At 41.1% G+C, this 20,066-nt stretch overlaps 2 protein-coding genes across 2 annotated transcripts in view; both read left to right on the top strand.

Annotated features, from left to right (window-relative positions):
- Nucleotides 1–315: 315 nt before the first annotated feature.
- Nucleotides 316–9,045, top strand: LOC101848424 (zinc finger protein 16). Its single transcript, XM_005094809.3, has 2 exons — nucleotides 316–1,556; nucleotides 4,318–9,045. Exon 2 carries the CDS (start codon nucleotides 4,373–4,375, stop codon nucleotides 7,574–7,576), a length of 3,204 nt encoding a protein of 1,067 aa, XP_005094866.1. The 5' UTR covers nucleotides 316–1,556; nucleotides 4,318–4,372; the 3' UTR covers nucleotides 7,577–9,045.
- A 5,599-nt stretch (nucleotides 9,046–14,644) lies between these two features.
- LOC101851859 (prostamide/prostaglandin F synthase) overlaps nucleotides 14,645–20,066 on the top strand; it is an 11,771-nt gene continuing 6,349 nt past the window's right edge. The window contains 3 exon segments of the mRNA XM_013080512.2: nucleotides 14,645–14,846; nucleotides 16,532–16,736; nucleotides 18,276–18,327. Coding sequence (XP_012935966.1) covers nucleotides 14,673–14,846; nucleotides 16,532–16,736; nucleotides 18,276–18,327 — 431 coding nt within the window. The 5' untranslated portion in view covers nucleotides 14,645–14,672.

Genomic DNA, 20,066 nt, shown 5'->3' with positions numbered 1-20,066 from the left:
CTGTTGACCAATAGGTAACAAATTTTCAGCTGCTGGTGAGGTAAGCCGCTGTGATCCCTTCTAACCGTAAGCCCTGCCCAGAACTCATACTCAAATCATATTTGAGATGAGTGGTCACAGTTTACCCAATCTGTAACAAAGTAACAATGGACGTCAACATGAACTTGTGACAGAAGCGTCACTCGTTCTCCGAGTGGTGGTGACCCATGTGTTTGTTTTACCATAGCACTCGGCCCTTCTTGTCCGACACATTTTGTTTTATTGTCACCCTTGCACAAAAGCAGCAACAAAAGAAAAAAAAAAGAAAACGTAAACCCAGTGAAAACAACAACAATAACAACTACAATAACAACAACTACAATAACAACAACTACAACAACAATGTGGCTACTTTCAGTTGGGACCTCTGAAAGGAATGGTTTTTTTCTTCATCTTGATCAGTCCTGCCTAAGACGGCCACCTGTCTTATACGGCCACTTTTCTCCTTGACAATGGGTGGCCGTCTTGATCTTACACAGGCTCGACTGTAAGTATAAATATCTTCTATCCATCTCAGCCAGAGTTGAATGTGACACAAGGTTTTAACGTCGAAGCTTGCCTTCTGAGCGATCTAAATTATAGTGTCAATGGGGGCGGGAAACACTTACATTCAAATCTTTTTAGAGATCCCTTAATTAAGACCACGACTACTCTACGATGAGAAGACAAGAAGCCTTGCTTTGCCAGACGTACATGAGTAGCCACACAGCTATCTCTAAACCGTAAAAGGATTTTTGTCGTTTCCATGGGTTGACACAATAACTAACTCATGTCGTCAGGAAGTAGTCTATAGATGATAAAAATTCTAATAAAACAGTTTGGTCTGCAAGTGAAGTAATCAGACAATGGCATAAAAAAAAGAAACAGAACAGACCCTACCAGAGCGGAGTGCCTAATGTATTAGGCTGCCAATAATTAAAGCACTATGACGCCTTGAACTGGAAGTAAGCACAACAAAGTCTGCTCGATTTTCTGAAAATGTAAGAGTTTATAAAGTGATTGCACACTGGCTGTACTATCTGTTTAAGACTTGTTGTAGGCATGAGAATTTTCAGACATATTCAAAAGCTATAATATTGGCTTACCATAATTATTATTTTATTATTATTATTATGTTCGTATCAAGGATTGAGAATGACAGTTCTTTAAAGCAATATTACGCTTTTTAAAAATATTAGATACGAGCAAGAAAAAACTGGCTGCTTGAAAATTAGACACACTTTGTTTTGCGAAATCTACTACCCGTACTTGCTTATTTGCTAATGTTATTATACGACATGTACTTTTATTATAATTTCGGACAGTTTAAACAAAACATACCTGGCGAACATTTTCATTAAGTTGCCACTTTGAGCAGTGAACCTGCACTTCCGGTTCACAGTTCATTCAGCCATTCACAACAATAACTAACACTCAGTTAACAAACAAGGCTAGTGTTTCTCTCTAGCACCAAACCAAAGGCAACTTAGACTTAGAGAAACCGACTGGCAACTTCTTATAAATCAGATTCAAAGAAGGTATTGCCTTTGTTCTTTTCGTACACCCAATATTTTAAAATATGTAATCTATATCTAGATCTAGATTCTAGAGTAAAGACTTTTACTAGATCTAGATTCTAGATCTAGATTTAGATCTAGAATCTAGATTCTAGATCTACTAAATTTTAGGGCAGTCGGCATCTTTGACTGAACTGAAAAATTCTATTTTTTCTCGTTTTTCTAGCACTGAACCGCCGATACTGGCGATACCGGTGGTAGTGGTAGATCTGTCTAGATTCTAGATAGATCTAGATCTAGATCTACTCTGATACTGATACAGTACAGTTACATCTAGAATCTAGATCTAGATCTAGATCTACAATGAATGGCGAGCCCAGTTTTGGCTATACTCACCCGGTGTGCGTTCACCGCTAGCTAGAATCTATAGCCTGGGTCAACCAAGTCCAAAGTGTAGCGTTCACCCTGAACCACGGAATTCTACTCTGTGATAACAGAAATGTAGAATTCTGCGCCGTGAACAAACCTTCCAGCGCTCTTGTGTTACTACTGTTAGCCTAAAAGCCTGCAATTTTGTCTGTGGGCAGTGGAGAGAGAACAAGAGAGAGAGGAGTCGCGCTAGAACTTCCGGGCAAAACAAAATAGCGACCCACGTAGTTCGGCTCGATTCGAAAAGTTAAATAGCAGTAGCATCTTTGTCTGTTGTAGACGACCAAATTAATTTACTTTTGTGTTTGAACATCATTTTTAAACTTTGTTTTGGTCAATTTGATTGTCCACACCGATAAACAGTATTCAGAAAGAGACAGAGAGAGGGGAGGAGAGTAGATCTTGTGAGAACTTGCGGGCAAAACAAAATGGCGACACCCGTAGCTTGGCTCGATTCGAAAAGTGAAATAGCCATTGCATCTTTATTGGCGATCAAATTCAAATTAGCTTACTTAAATTGTGCTATAACGTCATTTTTTCTTTGCTTATGTCAATTTGATCATCCACACCGATAGACAGTATTCCGAAAGTAGGAAAAACAGGTCTTGTTTCACACCGGGTGAGAATAGCCAACGCTGACATATCTCACCCGGGGTGAGAGGTAGATCGTATTTTTATTCTCACCCCGGGTGAGGATAGCCACTTCCATCTACAATCTAGTCACTGTCGTTTTTTGGGGAGAAAAACGATCCACCTGTCGACGCGCTATCACTGAGATTAATAGAATCTAGATCTAGAGATGTAGATTGTAGTCATAGAAAGTACCTTTCTGTTGAGTTTGACCCAGACTAAATACTTGTTTCAAGGTCTTTACTTGCAATGTGCTGTCACTTACTACTAGATCTAGATCTATACTATCGTTTTTTTTTAAAAGTTGACAGTAATGTTGTTAGTCAAAGCTTGCAGGCTACGTTCACAGCGCCCTGAATGGCCTGAATGTTGTTTGCAATTTAAGAGTGACCGGTTATCATATAGTCCATGATCCATCATTTGTTTAATCCAGAGAAGAAATCGAGAAGTCTTGATGACCGAATAGGCAACACAAAGAACGGGGATGCAACCTAACTGCAAAACATCAAATTATGATCAAATTCAGGGAGGCATGACACCCCCCCCCCCCCCTCCATAATTTTTATTAGGTCAGGGGGGCAAGCCCCCCTAAAATAAACCCCCCCCCCCCTACTCTTGACTTTAATGAACGTAACTGCAAATCAAAACACCGAATGATCTTGCTCACTTCACCTCCTACCCTTTTCCCTTTTGCTTCTTTTCTTTTCTTCACCCCCTCCCACCCCTCTTCTTGCCTTGGCCTTCTTTCATTCTCCCTTGTTTCTTCGAACGCCTTAAATTTTTAAATTTATTGTCGAGCGTTGCCGGGTTCGCACACGGGAAGAGGATCGAATTCGTGTTCCGCGCGTCCAGCGAGCGAGGCCTTGTCGACCGAGGCTGTTTTGCTGTGCCCGCCTTCGCCATCCGTAAACCCTGTTGCATTCAGACCACTGCTGCATTATTTTTCTGACTAGATCAAGTATCCCTGTGCTGTTTCCTCATTCACTTTGAGTTTGAGTGACCGTAGCGCTTCAGTCGTGCCTCTGTGCCAATGGTGGATGATTCAGGGTGCCGTGAACATAGCCTGCAAACTACATTCACTGCGCCGTGAACGTAGCCACTGCGTAAATTATAAGCATTACAATTTACATTGTTTGAATCATGTCCTTTCCTCATGCTAAATTAACTTTGGAAAAAGGGTTTGTAAACTACAGTCAAAATTGCCCTAGACAGACATCCATTTTTGAGGAGAAAAGTGATTGTACAATATTAGACAGGTGGATGTCTTGGAAAGTCTCATTATAATAGACAACAATATACTTGTATGTTTTGAACTAGCTCAATCACCAACATGCTAGTATTGAGATTGGAAACTGGGCTAACCCCATTGACAGTAGCTGTAGGGGCCAGCAGAAGAACTGAGCAGGATGGCCCAGATTTTGATCAATACCAGACTTCAAGAGTGATGCATTATTAAGGAGACAAAGAAATTGAAGGCAAAGTTAAAAGCTCATCTAGAAAAGATAAAAAAACACAAGGTGCGAAGTGACTGATTGTACCTCTATCAGTTTCCATTCTGTCTTGGTGTACTTGTGAGTTATGCAAGACAGCTATAATTTTGTATTAAAATCAAGTTGCCACCGGCGACAACACTGTTAAAAGTGTTAGCTGTGGTAATTTGTCATCCTGTTTAACAAATATTTTGACATTATACCATACTAAGATTTTTTTTTTTCCTTTTCAGATGGTGACCAGCTGAACTGAAGGAAGAACCACAACTTTCTTACCATTAACAAGCCATGGAGTTTGCTATTCAGCGGCCCGAGAAGAGCTCCCAGGATTTGCCAGATTCCAGCAGATGGACCATCCTCAAGGCCAGGTTTCAACTCTTCTGTCAAAATGTGCCAGCAATTGACAGATCTCATTTCACTCCTCATGCCACTACAGCTTCCATCTTTAGATACTTACTCAGAGGGAGTGAACTGCTTTTGGAAAGAATCAACAGCCATTTGTCAAGTTCTAAGATTAGAATTGAACCACAAGAGCTTGAAAATATTTTGACAGAGATTGAACATTTTTGTGTTCCTGGCTTCTTGTTGCTGTATGAAAGACATAAGTTTTTTACCCGATGTCAAGGCAATGATGAAAGTGTTCACTCATTTATCGTAGATCTCTTGTCTCTGGCAGACAATTGTTGTTTTGAGGAGCATAAAAAGAGGTATCTGTCTTCCAGAATTGTGAAGGGAGTGAGAGATGAAAAACTGAGACAAAAGTTGCAAAGTGTGGATAAAGTTAATCTTCAACAAATCATAGCTACCTGTTTGAATTTTGCCTCTGAAGATTTTGGAAGGTGTCAAGGTGCTAAGTTTGGTCTGCAAGTGAAGTTATCATTTAATGAAAATTGTGACAGTGATAGTGAAAATGTTGACACTTCATCTTGTAATCCATTGGTGAACAATAATGCTGCAGTGAGGGGTAATGGTGATAATCTGACACATGTCCATGCTGAGAGCTGTGACCGGAATGAAAGAAGTGAGAGGAAAGCTGTTACATCTGGTTCTGGCCTTGTCACTCAGCCTGGACGACCCAAACGTAACGTGAAGAAAGTGGTCAGGTACGGCGTCTCTGATGTGGATGTAGCTGAACAGAAAGTCTCAAAGGACGAGTCATCCTCAGAAACTGTCATCTGTCGTGTGTTTAAAAAAGATGCAGTTCAGGGTCAGAGTGAAACTGGGCCCAAACTTAATGATGTATCGAGCACATTTGATGGCATAGACAGTCCCAAGCAAGAGAGTGTTGAAATGAAACGTCAAGAAGAGTATCAGGAAAGCCTCTTGGGTACCATGTATCTCTCTGAAGATGATGTGGATCTCTCTTCTGGAGTACCTGAAAACAACGTGAGCTCTCACTCAGTGGGAGTAAATGAAAGACAGGCCTGCCTAGAGGTCAATAAACTTGAGTCGTGTATTTCTTCAGCAAGCCACCCAGAAGATGGTGGAGACAGTATTACATGTGGACCAAATTTGCCCCTTAGGCGAGACTTACAGAAAAATGCCAAGCACAAGTGCTCAGAGTGTAGTTCCTCCTATGCCACGAGGAACCTGTTAAAGCGTCATGTACAACGGACTCATTCCAGGAAGAAAGTCAACAAATGTGACATTTGTGGTGTGAATTTTCTCAGCTCGTCTCACCGCACCAAACACATGCGCCAGGAACATCCAGAGTCTCTCACGTTCAAATGTGCCAACTGCCCAATGACTTTTGACAGTCAGAGAGCTTTAGATCAGCATAAAGTATCCCATTCAAAAGAGGAAAAAGTGAAATGTGAAGACTGTGATCTGACTTTTCGCAGCATGCAGGAATACAATCAGCACCGGCGGAAAGAACATCGCACTAGTAGATACCCATGCAATATCTGTGGGGTGCAGTTCCAGTACCCTTCAAAGTTGAAGTTGCACGCAATGAGCAAGCACAACGCCACCAAGCCCTTCATGTGTGAAATCTGTGGAGCTTCATTTGCAGAGAAGAGCATCTTGATCAATCACAAAAACATTCACACCGGGGAGAAACGACACGAGTGTGCCACTTGTGGGAGAAGATTTTTGCTGAAGACGACCTTGAACAACCATGTACAGACCCACCTCGATCATAAGCCGCATACCTGCAACGTATGTGGAGTCAGCTTCAAGCTATCCTACTACCTCCGCAATCACATGAAGATCCACTCTCAGAACAGAGAGCGACCCCACGTCTGTGCCACGTGTGGTGCAGCGTTCCTCAAGTCGTACCAGCTTCGCAACCACGAGAGAAAGCATACGGGAGAGAAGCCGTACAAGTGCACCATTTGTGACATGGCTTTCTCGCAGATGTCCAGCATGAAAAAACACGTGAAAAGAATCCATGAAGGTGTGAAGCCTGCAGATAGATTCTCGTGTGAGTTCTGTGGCCTGTCATTCACTCACTCCTGCAAGCTCAAACTCCACCTCATGAAACATACGGGCGAGCGTCCGTTTGTGTGCTCGCTCTGTGGGGCGTCATACCGCGAGAACCACCAGCTGAGTAAACACATGAAGATTCACAGTGGCCAGGAGCCGTTCAAGTGCCCGATCTGTGGCCAGAAGTTTTTGCAGAGGTCGCACATGGAAGGACATGTGAGGAAGCACACAGGAGAACGACCTTTCTCATGTCCCATCTGTAGTGCGAGATTCTCCCTGAAAGGTTATCTCCGTGATCACATGAAGACTCACGACTCCAACCGGGAGAGACGCTACAAGTGCGGTGTCTGCGGCAAGGCTTTCACCTGCTCTTCACACATGAGAAGCCACGAACGTCTGCACTCGGGGGAAAAGCCTCATAGATGCCACATCTGCAACACAAGGTTCACGAAGCGCTCCTCGGTGCTCAAGCACTTAAAACGAACGCATGGCATTCACAACCCGCCCGCACTGACCACAGATCATAATCAGCAGCTGCAAATTCTACAGCCACATCAGCAGCAACAACAGCAACATCATCAGACTCTGCAGCCGCTACAGCAGACACCAGTCTTGAACCATTCTGCTCCAGAAAATCTCCTCGATGTAATTGGCAACAGCAGCAACAGCAGCTTCTCCATCACCTGTGGTAACACCAGGGTCCCCCTCAGCTCTGCCTCTGTCCTACAAGCCCCTCCTTTGCTCTTCCAGCTCTCAGGAAAACCAACAGCTGGGAGCACGGGTACCCTCGGCCTAGATACTGGCGCCAACTTCCACCATCATGCTGAGCTGCAACCTTTAACTCCCTTGACCTCTGACCCCCATAGAATACAGCTGCAGCCGACCCTGAGTCAGCCGCTGGAGCAGCTGCAACAGCACCTGCAGCAAGTGCCCACCGCCGGTTCTGACCTGCTTCACCTTCAGCAGCTGGGCCAGTCGGCTGACCTCCACAGACAAGTCGTACACTCGGAGATGAACTCCCCCAACCTCCATCCCCAGACCCACGCCACCTACACCTTGGCCACTTGATGGCTCTTCTTGGTGATTCTCTGTCTCAATGTACCACCATCGGTAGTGCAGCACAGGAATTTCTCTCTCTCTCTCTCTCTCTCTCTCTCTCTCTCTCTCTCTCTCTCTCTCTCTCTCTCTCGAATTTGGTAAAGACTGTCAAGAAGGGCTCCCACTTCTATTCTATTCTGGGCAATCTTTTAGAACTACCTCCAGTCAGCTGTTCCCTCTATCTGTCTTAGTCTGAGATCCTCCTTGAAAATCGGAGCTTGTTTTCAGTTGGATCTCGACCTTCCTCTCTTCTTCCTCCCTTGGGGATTCTGCCTTCAGCTTTGCCTTGTTACATTGTGGGCTGGCTTCCAAAATTGTAAAAGAATGTGCCTTATCCACTGTCACCTTCTTTTCCTGATAGGCTACATCATGGTCAATTGATTTGGGGGTTTTTTAAAGCACAAAAAACAAATTTCTTTTTGAAGAATTGTGACACTCAGGTTTCTCAGTTCTAGTGGATCTAGCCTTAGTTTAGAATATGACATACAAGAGAATCGGATCAAGCACTAGATTCTTTGGATCAAAACAGTCCCCCATTCACATTTTTTGGCTCATACATTCTTGGTTGGAGGGTGCTACTGAAAGATCCTACTTCCTCCATTCTCTCTCACTCTCTGTTGTACGCGCATCTGTGTCTATCAATCTGACTTTTCATTTCTGTCTATCGGATTGGGCCTATTGTTTTTCCAATATTATATACAGTACGCTTGTCTTTACTCAAGCAAATAATTATGTGCCGGAATTATCCTTTGTCTCTTTCAACTCTCACTGCACAGGATTTTTTCAGTAGGCCATCACCTCCTCTTTATTTGTGTCACTTTCCATGGAATGTTCTGAACTTGTGCAGCCGATAGTACAGACTGCAATGAAATCCTACTATTGGAAAGCAGTTTATTGGTTAACATGTTGATCTATTATAGAGGTATATTATACAGACTGTGTGTGCAGACTACTGTGAAATTCTACAGAAAATGGCATCATTATTGTGCCGACTAGAGAACAATTAACTCTTCTCAAGATAAAGCATTCATTGTAAACATTATATTATAGGCAGCGTGCAGTGAAAACTCGTTGTTGTAATTGGTAACATGTGCAGGTTACACAGTAAATTTTTTTACAACGTGGAAGTGGAAGCATTGCATATTTATTGTATACATACTGCAGCCTACAGACTTCAATATTATTTATTTGTATTAGATCAGCATTATATAGTCAAATAAAGACTACAGTGGAACACCATTGTTTGAAAACAACATTATTTTAAACATCTGCAGCTTACAATGAAGTTCCATTTCAACTTGAAATGGATTACTGTTTGGCTTGGTGGATCTTTGAACATGATGTTTTCTATTTAATTTCTGTCACAAAACGGTGGAATCGGGCACTCGTCAAATTTTGGGCATATTATGGAGTTATTGGTGGTATCATAGAGCCTGCTGTTGAGCGGGGATATGCGCTATACAAATGCCATCTATTATTATTGTTATTATTATCATCTTAGAGTTTGTTCATTTGCCTTGCTTTCAATGAAAAAAATATCCATTTATCTTGAATAGAAGCTGAGATATATTTGGGATTGAAAGAGGTGGGGTTGCATTGTTTCAGAAATAAAATATAAGCAAGAAAATGGCTGCCAAAGTTTGGTGATTTCCGTAGCTCAAGAGTCCTTGTAAACAGCTAATTTACATTTTTTCGTGCCTTTAATCAACATTGTTCCATACAATCCACTCATAAAAGTGTATCTGAATGGACGTACAAAATACAAGGTGTTGAGCCCCCCCCCCCCAAATTTTTAAAATAAAAATTTCCAAACTCCGAAAAATGTCGATTTCTTTGATTTCATTATTTTGACGGGCCCCTGATTTCACCATGATGCCTCACATTTATTTCTTCATGCCCTTCAACTTCAAGTTCAAGTGTTTGATTACTTCTTTTTCTTATGTTGTTATCGACTGTCTCCCATGTTAATGAACCATTTAATCTTTAATGAACAAAAAAGTTTTGAAAATAAATTGTTAATTGTCATTAAAGGTGAAAGGAAAGCAAGAGCTAACATGTGGTTTACAGTACACTTCTTTTTTTTTTTTACTTGTTCTAGAATCTTCTTTAGCTTGGCTTCTAATATTATTGATATTTTTGCATAAAAACTTTGTAGCTTCTGCAAAAGAAAAGTTATGAGGAGCTCAGAGGCAGGCCATGGAACAGCTAGTAGACAGTGTTGTCTGCTAAGAGTTCGTCCCAGATTCATAATTCATGAAAAATGCATGTATATATATAATAAATATAATATAAGAAGATTTTTCACTCCTCGTGTCACTTCTCACCTTCCTAGTCTAGTAAAGTGCTAGTACCAGTACATGAGTTATTGGCAAGTGTAGACAAGCTATTGCGTGTGGTTGGTGGGTGCTCTTGTGTGGTTTACTCCTGCTTTCCTATCCATTCAGTTTACCATCCTGATCTCTCCTCCTTTTTTAAGGTTTGTTATTCTCTTGGAACACCTCTAGCACCTCTAATACTCTTTTTTTTTCTTTTTTTTTTTTTATAGTAGAGGGTTTTACAGCGCTCGCAACTGCATGGTCATATGAGCTCCAAGGGGTGGATGTCAACAGAGAAGTCTTTTTACAGGGAATCAGACTTATTCTGCTCACCTCTCTAGCTTCAACAGCACAAGGTCTGCTTCGACTATCAAGGCACCCAGGAAATAACAGGTCTCAAGAGAGTGACAAACATAAAAAAGAAGTAGAGGAAAAATGACAATAGTAAGGATTAGGAAAGAAAAAGCAGCAGTTCCCTGTTGTAGATCAGGCACAGTTATGAGCGTGACATGATGAATCAGCCCATTTACAATTAATTCTACTGTGCTTGAACGAGAAATTTCCCCCCTTTGGGAATGGCCTAAAGACACTACAATCAGTGGTACTACCCTGTGGGGTTCTAATACTCTAATCTTCGGCACTTATATGTCCTTGTGTTGCAAGTGTTGAAAAACTCTTACTCAAAAAAACAACAACTGAAGACAAACTATTGTCGCAGATGTTTTCACTCATCCATGGACAAGTTTTGGTTAGACTTAGACCTCTCAGAAAACTACCTTGTATATTTATGCAGTAGCCTTCGGAAGTACTTATACCTTGGGGGGTGAGTCATATGTGAGGCGTGCTGACAAAATGAGTTACTTCTTGCAATCCATAAATGGTGGTATTTGCCAAAAATTGACACTAGGGCCAAATTTGTAAAATTTCTATTGATGCCATTATATTCTTTAACTATAACTCATGCCTTTTATTTTGATACTTATGAATTGTTAAAACTTCACCTGTAAGCGTGATGGTTTGATTTCCATTTACTAAAATCTGAAAAGTAACTAATTTTATCAGCACATGTCACACATATATATTATATATATATAATATATTATTATTATTATTACATGTCCAGACCTCAAGATAGCCCAGACGACCGCCGTGGCACACAGGTAAGTGTCAGGGAATAACTTTGCTTTCAAATTCTCTGATCTCTTCCCACCCCGGGGGCTCTCGTGGCCAAGAGGTTAAGGTGTTCACCTCTTATTCAAAGGTCCCGGGTTGGAATCCGGGTAGCGACGGAAATGTTTTCTTTTCTAAAATTGTCTCCTTTCACCTCCATTCCTGCTCTCTAGCTTGTTCTGTCATCTGCTTTCGGCTTTCGACACCTCTTTCAGCCCCCACCTTCTCACCTCCTTTCCCTCCTCCTCTGGGCGCCTGACTCTTTCTGCAGCCTTTCCTGCTGCTGCTCCTCGGTTTGTTCTTACTACTAATCTTACTGCTGTCTTTCAGTAGTTTCAGCCATATCCCTGATCTTCTGGTAGGAAAGATGTACACGTAACCTTCTCAGGCAAAGGCGAAACATTTTGGAGGTGCTGTGTGGAAGTTGCGCACGTTAAAGATCTCTTGGTGGTCTACTAAATCGTTAAGTGTAGGCTTCGGCCGCCACACGGGCAAAATTCAAAATTTTCTACAAATGTTTTATGTGTCCCGCGTGCTCATATGACCGTATGAAGTTGCGAGCGTCGTAAAACGCTTTAAAAGAAAAAAAAACCCAACCTTCCCACCACCTTAAAAGGGGTAATGCTGTCGTCACCACAGTAGCAGCCCCTAGCCCAAGAGCAAAGAGCAAAACGAAACGAATGTACACACACACACACACACACTCTCTCTCTCTCTCTCTCCCTCCCTCTCTCTCTCTCTCTCTCTCTCTCTCTCTCTCTCTCTCTCTCTCTCTCTCTCTCCCTCTCTCTCTCTCTATTTGATGAGATGGTTAATTAATTATAGGCAATTTTGATCGCTGTCGCACGCAGGAGATCGGAGCGCGATACGACATGTACCAGAGTGGGAAGACCGAGAACATCTTTTAATTATACAGTGGAAACCTGATATAACAGATATGGTGGAAGTAGAGAAAATGTCCTGTTATAATATATCGATCCCTGTTAAATCAGAAGTGCAAGGAAAGTAAGCATTTGTGGACTAATCCAGCTGTACTTATTCATGGGTAGTTTCCCTTGCCACAAGTACCCACGAATAGAGGTTTTGGCACCAACTTTCTCCTTGCCTCCTTAAACCACATCAGAAGAGCCTGGTCCACAGTATCTGCGTCGGGTAGTCTCATCTTCTTTCGATCCAGAGCTAACTTTCCATTAGAGTATGCTGCCTCTTTTTTCTTTCTATCCTTGATAATGGTGTGAATCGACCCTTGTGGAAAGTCGAACTGACGGCAAATCTCTGCCAGTGAAGCTTGCTTTTTGTCAACAGCCTGGGTTATTTAGTATATTTTGTCAATTGAAAGGCATTTTATCTTGCGCTTGACATCGTTGGAGACACATTACGCGTGCGTGTTGCTAGGTTTCTAGCTAGATCGAGGTCTGCAGCACACCACAGCCCTCTCTCGCTTCACACGCTGCGCGTGCTTGCAGTGGCATGGCTTGCGTGGGCTTGCTCCATCACAGCGTTACTCTCTCTCTCTCTCTCCCTCTCTCTCCCCCCCTCTCTCTCTCTCTCTCTCTCTCTCTCTCTCTCTCTCTCTCTCTCTCTCTCTCTCTCTCTCTCTTCACGTTGTTAACGAGCCTTTGTCCCTGCTGCTATAACTATAACATGTTGGGCTCCGATGAGGCCCTGTTATTGCTGATGACTTTTAATAGAGACAAAGAGTAGGAAAAAACGGGGATTTAAAAAAATCCCTGTTATTACCGGATCCCTGTTATTACCGGGCCTGTTATATATGGTTTCAACTGTATCGACTCGGGGTTGTCTCCTGGGATACTATGCTCTCTCAGCCTGTGCTGGTCCTGACAGGCAGAATCGCGAAGCCGGCCTTCTGAATTGTGTCGATTGGAGCGCAAAACACCCAAATTAATTAAAAATCTCTCTCTCTCTCTCTCTCTCTCTCTCTCTCTCTCTCTCTCTCTCTCTCTCTCTCTCTCTCTCTCACACACACACACACACACACACACACACACACACACAAACACACACAAACGCATGAATAAACATGATTCACACGCCAACAAAAACAAACCCACGCACGGGCATGTTTACTTTACACCCGCAGGAGCACAACTCGGGTTCCTTAAGTAACTATTTACGTTTAAAGCCAACACGACGATGTTTATCACCTATTGTTACTGAAATGATGTAACATCTATTAAGAGCAGAGCCGGCGGTGGCTGACCATCAACACTATTGTGAGGACATTGAATAAGGAGACCGACAGCTACTGCTTTATAATGTGTGTGTATATTATTATGATAAACAACCAATTTATAATATAATATGGTCGAGTGAAGAGAGTGTTCGAAGTTTCGGCTGATCTCAGTAAGTTAAATTAACGCTACGACGTCATATCGTGGCTTTTGGTTTAGAAATGGTCATTCATTTTTTTTGCGCCTGCTAAATTTACACATATTAAATGCTAGTGTCTGTAGAATCTGCTTTATCATACTGGTGATAGTTATAATAATAGCAGACCAAATTGTTTCAGTCAGTAATTAATATATAAGCCTATTGGAGTGAGTGTGGTGATTCTGTAAGAGTGATCATAGGTAGCTAATATGTACGGTACGTGTAAAAAATGCCTAGCGTAGACAGTAATTAGTTGTTGTAATTGTTTTTCTTGGGGGGGGGGGGGGGGGGGGGGGCCCAAAAAAATTCCCCCCCCTTTTTTTTTTTTTAAGGCTTTGACTCCGATCATCTATCTGAACATTTCGAAAGTAAAAAAAAAAGATATATCATTGATATACATACATACATATATATATATATATATATATATATATATATATATATATATATATATATATATATATATATATATATATATATATATATATATATATATGATCCCCCCATTTTTTTTACATGCCGTAATTGGCACTGGAAATAACTTTTTTTTCGGATTGGAGTTGGGGGTGGGGGGTCTTCCTGAGAGTCTTATTATAGAAGTTTCTGCTCCAAAAGAAATTAATTAATTTACAAGTTAAACCGAGAATTAGGTATAATATAGATTTTAAAACCCCTACAAATATTATATTAGATGAGTATTGGATTTCCGCATTTCCCCCTTACTTTACAACCAGTAAGTTTTCATGTGTTTTCATTCCGCCGCTCCCACATGAACCCAAGAAAATTATGTAAGAATGAGTAAGAGATCGTGATCGATCAGCTGAATTCACAGAATTTTGTGGCTGAATTTAATTGTCACGTGATCTCGATCGGTATTCTCTCTCTATATTTTTCCTGCATTTTCTTCATTTTTGGATTAAGCTACTATTACAAAAAGAACTTTTTTGTTTACTTTGGTAAAACTGAATGATTATCAATTTTCACACTAAAATAAAATAAAAAATAATAGATCTATATATTTTTTAAATTTAACTCTACAACTGCAGAAATACTTAATTCAATCTCAAAAAACAGATTCATTGTAAGATTTTTTTACCGCTAAATTAAGCTATAAACTACCTTACTTGGCAAGTGTGTAGCTTTACATAACATTTGTTTTCATAACAAGCACGGGAAACAACTCTAACGTCATGGGATCAGAGCTACAAGAGTGGCTGACGATAGCTGTGTGGTTGTTGTGTAAAGTTGTCTTTTGGCCGTTCCTTGCACTCGTGAACTACTTGGAGCCGTTGGAAGCCCCTACAACCACAATGGAGCCTTCAAAAATAGCAAAAAATCAAGTGAAGAATGTGTCCACTGGAGAGGTAATGCTGAAATTTTTGCAACTTTTTTTTACCCCGTTATTAAACATGGTCAATGGACGGAACCGGGAATGCTAGAGATATCATCCGTCATGGGCTTTCGGAGGCTTTCCAATTCCGTCACCCGTGACGACGTGGATTTTATTATAAATTAACCTTCCATTTTATTAGATATGGTGGGTTATGGCTAATTCAACTGACATAGAGTCTACCTGTTGTACATGTATTTCTGCTGCAATTTAGTTTCTCAAGAAATTGCATTTCGGCACTTGTTTATTTTAGTTTCACAATGGCCACCTGAGAATAGCGCAGGCGAGTCTTTTGGCTATTCTCACCCGGTGGGCGTTCACCGCTATAGCCTAGATCTAGGCCAACCAATTTTGCGTTCACCCTAAACCACAGAATTCTACACTGTGATATAACAGAAAAATTGTAGAATTCTGTGCCGTGAACAAACGTTCCATTACTACTGTTAGCCTACTAAAAGCGAACAATTTTGTCTGTGGGCAGTGGAGAGAGAGAGAGAGAGGAGTAGCGCGAGAACTTCCGGGCAAAAATGGCGACCCGCGTAGTTCGGCTCGATTCGAAAAGTTAAATAGCCGTAGCGTCTTTGTAGACGACCAAATTAATTTACTTTTGTGTTTTAACATCATTTTTTAACTTTGATTTGGTCAATTTGATCGTCCACACTGATAGACAGTATTCAGAAAGAAACAGAGAGAGAGAAGAGGGGAGGAGTAGATCTTGCGAGAACTTCCGGGCAAAACAAAATAGCGACCCCCGTAGTTCGGCTCGATTCGAAAAGTGAAATAGCCATAGCATCTTTGTAGTAGATACAATTAGCTTACTTTTGTGCTATAACATATTCGTTTCTTTGCCTTTATCCGTTTGATCATCCACATTGATAGAAAATATTCCGAAATTAGGAAAATTAAGCAGGTCTTGTTTTACACCGGGTGAGAATAGCCTATGGTGGCAAGTCTCACCCGGGGTGAGAGGTCGATCGTATTTCTATTCCCACCCGGGTGAGAATAGCCACTTTCTTTCAGAATCATATCCCCATGCCATATATATATGTAGCCTATAAGATGCCGGAGCTCTTGTGGCCTAGAGGTTAAGGTGTTGGCCTCTCATTCAAAAGGTCACGGGTTTGAATCCGGGTAGCGATCGAAAAATTTTCTTCTCTAAAATTGTCTCCTTTCACCTTCTTTCCTGCTCTCTAGCAATGTTCTGTTGTCTGCTTTCATTTCCACTTTCTGCCCCCACCCCCTCACCTCCTTTGCTCCCTCCTTTAGGCTCCTGACTCTTTCTGCATCCTTTCTACTGCTACTCCTTGGCTCCTCCTTACTGCTGTCTTTCTGCCACACCCTTGATCTCCTGGTAGGAAAGATCTACACCTAGCCTTCTCAGACAAGGGCGAAAAATCTCAGAGGGCCCGTGTGCAAGTTGCGCACATTAAAGATCCATTGGTGGTATAAAATCGATAAGAGTAGGCTTTGGCTGCCACCCGGGCAAAATTCAAAATTTCCTACCAACTGAAAATATTAGGTGTGTCCTGCGCGCTCATATGACCTTATGCAGTTGCGAGCGCCGTAAAACACTTTACAAAAACAAACAAGCCTATAGATCTAGACTCTAGATCTAGAGAAGATAATCTAGGTGTGAAGATTTCATGTGTATTGTTTCAGATGGTGCCCATTGAGTCATTCTGGAAGGATTCTCGAGTGGTCCTCATTTTTCTGCGTCGCTTCGGATGACAGTTGTGTCGGGTTGGAGCCCAGCAGATAAGCCAGTTGAAACCTCGGTTTGATGCTAACAATGTTAAATTTGTGGGTATCGGCCTTGAGGAACTTGGCGTAGAGGACTTTGTGAAAGGAGAATTTTTCAAAGGAGGTAAGAATATGATTTAAAAAGTGAAAATATATGTTCGCCAAATTTGAGCATATCATGAGTGAATCCATGTCATGTATTCTCTAATTGATTAAAAGAAACTCCTCCTATCTTGAACAGAAGTTGTTACAATCCATGGAAGTTGAGTTGCTTAGTTTGGGAAGTAAAATTAGTGAGTAAATTGGTCTCCATGGTTTGGTGACTTAAAGATTTTCAATGTGTACTTGTAAGTTGCAAAATCAATTGTACAGAAAAGTGGGAAGATGTGGAGTGACATCAAGCGACTAGCCCGGGATAGGGAAAAGTCTAGAGTTTTTGTTCGTGGCCTATTCCTGACCCAGGGTGAGAAAGGCAATGATGATGATGATGGAAGTTGCAAATTTAATTTTTTGTGCCTTTGATCAACCTCTGTCAGTAAAATCCACCTGGAAATGTGATTTAAGTGGACTTGAAAGGTGTTGTGCTGGAAAAAAAAATGCCCAACGCCCAACAGGCAGAGAAATGCTGGTTTCCAGTTTCTTTGATTTCATTTTTATGAGGAGCGCCTGATTTCACCCTGGTACCACACATATATTTATCTTATTTTAACTTAATTAACTGTGTATACCCATACCTATGTCATGTTACAGAATATTAAGCTTAAGACTTTCTATATCGAAGGTTTATAGAATTTTTATCAGTTGCCGAAACATTGCTGAGATCCTTTACAGCCTGTGTGGCGGGGAGGGGCTGGTTGAGTAAATGATGTAATTTTGAACGGAGTTCTGTTACTGTTATGTTAACAGTTTTAATATTTATAGACAAAAGTTAATATACAGTGGAAACCATATATAACAGGCCCGGAAATAACAGGAATCCGATAATAACAGCGATTTTTAAAGTCCCCGTTTTTTCCTACTTTTTGTCTCTATTAAAAGTTATCGGCAATAACAGGGCCTCATTTGAGCCCAATCGGTTATAGCAGGGACAAAGGCTCGTTAACAATGTGTAAAAAGTAAGAGAGAGAGAGAGAGAGAGTAACGCAGTTATGGAGCAAGCCCACGCAAACCATGCCACTGCTAGCACACACAGCGACTGAAGCGAGAGAGGGCTGCAGAGTGCTGCAGACTTTGATCTAGCCCTAGCTACCCGCACGCGTAATGTGTCATGTGCAGGCCTGCCACATGGTGCTTGTGGCAAGGGAAACTACCCATGCATATGATAAATACTGCTGGATTAGTCCACAAATGCTTACTTCCCTTGCTTCTCTGATTTTACAGAGATCTGATATAAAAGGACTTTTTCTCTGGTCCCACCATCCCTGTTATATCAGGTTTCCACTGTACAGTGGAGTCCGTTTAAAGTTGGATCTGCGGGACCCCTGGATTTTGTTTGGTTAAGTAAAGGAGGATTTTCAATTGGGAGAGATTGCTCATACTCATAGAAAGAAAAAAAAAAGATTAATAAGAAATTGTGTTTTTGTGGTGGAAGTATTTTGATGAAATTCTTTTTTTTTAGTTAAAGTACTCTTACTCACAAAGGAATAACTCTGTTTTGTCACAGACCTGTACATTGACCAGAAGAAAGACTGTTACAAAAAGCTTGGTTTTAGAAGGTAAGCAGCACTGTTTTTTCTTTGGAATCTTTCATTCATTGTAATTGTTTATGGTGAATATTATTTTTCTATATTTCATTGCTGTTTAGGCGTGATTTAATAATACGAGTACAAGTTACCAAATAGATTTCAGTCACTTTGGCTTGTTGAAAGTGAGGTTCCATTTTTCATTGATAATTTAACCAGAGCTATAACGTGCTGGTATTACATAATTTAATAGGCTTACTAGAGAAAGAAATGAACAGGGTGCTTTCACCTGCTTTGTCAACAGCTTGCACTATACATGCGCACACCCAAGTCAAACAAGATGTCTCTCTCTCTCCTTCCACCCCTCCCTCTTTTTCCCTCTCAGTTTCTGTTTCACTCTCTCTCCCTCTCCCTGTCTCTCTCTCACTCTCACTCTCTCTCTCTCTCTCTCTCTCTAGTCTCTCTCTCTCCTTCCCTCTCTCTCCTTCCCTTTCTCTTTCTCCCTCTCTCTTTCTGTCCCTCTTTCTCTCAAAATGGCAATCGGGTAATGCTATCTTTACATATGTTGAATAAAATAAGAGTGCCAGAGGAAGTGTTAGGAATATCACTAATAATTGTGATGAATGGAACTCAGACTTAGATTTATGCTTGGTTGTGTAAAAGGCAGCAGTTTTTTTGGGGGGTGGGGTGGGGGGGGGGGGTAATGGTAATGACATGTAGCTAATCAGGAGAGAAAAAAAAAGAGGGGAGCCGGGGAAGGATGAGGAGAAAGGAATAAGAAGAGGAAAGTTGAAATGATTGTTTTCATGGAAAATTACTCAATTTCTTGTTCGAAGTGCAGTGAACTTTGTTTTGTAAGAATTTGACCTCGTTGATGTGGTGTAATCTTCAGGGCCTAAGGATGAGTCATGGGACTGTTTATCAACTTATTGACCGGTCAAACCTTATCTGAATCCCTTGGTTTTATAACTCAGTAAGAGTTTTATTTTTGTAGTTTCTAACTCTTAAGATATTACAGAGGGGCAAAAACTTGTCTTAGTTAAAGAAGGGAACCCTTGAGGAGGTGCCATAAAAATGCCTGTGTGCTCTGTTGAAATTAAAGGAGTAATTCCTTCTTCCTCTGTTAACTTTGCTTAGATTCATTGTTGAGTTGTTGTAAGCATTTCAGAGCTTACAAAGCAATTTTATTTAGAGCATACAAAGTAGTAATGAGTACACAAAGACAAAGTAGTGAATTTAGATTAAATACAAAACAGTGAAGGGCATACTTAATAGTTTCGAGCAACACCATGAGGAGGTAGAAAGCCATCAGATGCTTGATCTAACATTTCACCAGGTACTTTTAAAAATCTCTAACCTCTCACACCCCCCATCTATCTATTGAAACTGGAGTTGTTGCGTTGTCATACAAGTTAAAGCAGTGTTTGTCAATTTTTTTTATAGCCAGCGTCCATTTTTGTCACTTTAAGAGGCTAAACTTTTCGTACCAATCGTCTGCCTTCTACATGTAGTTCCAAGCGAGGTATTAAATAACATGCGTCACTACTCAGGTAATCCCCACCCCCTGCCACCTACCAAAATCTCCCAGGTTAGCAAGCAATGGGTGAAAAGAATATATAATTGTGGTCTCTGTTTAGTCAATAATGAGAATATCTCACTGTGTTGGTTTGTGTATATAATAATAATAATAATAATAAATAGCATTTGTATAGCGCATATCCTCGCTCAACAGCAGGCTCTATGCGCTTTACACTATATTATTACCCCAGCAG

The sequence above is a fragment of the Aplysia californica genome, unplaced genomic scaffold (genome assembly GCF_000002075.1).
Source record: "Aplysia californica isolate F4 #8 unplaced genomic scaffold, AplCal3.0 scaffold00089, whole genome shotgun sequence".
Taxonomy (NCBI): Eukaryota; Metazoa; Mollusca; class Gastropoda; order Aplysiida; family Aplysiidae; genus Aplysia; species Aplysia californica.
The sequence above is the reverse complement of the archived record's forward strand: the minus strand, read 5'-3'. Positions and strand labels throughout refer to the sequence as shown.

Coding starts and splice junctions, on each gene's coding strand:
- LOC101848424 (XM_005094809.3), top strand. CDS start 4,373: ATGGAGTTTGCTATTCAGCGGCCCGAGAAGAGCTCCCAGGATTTGCCA.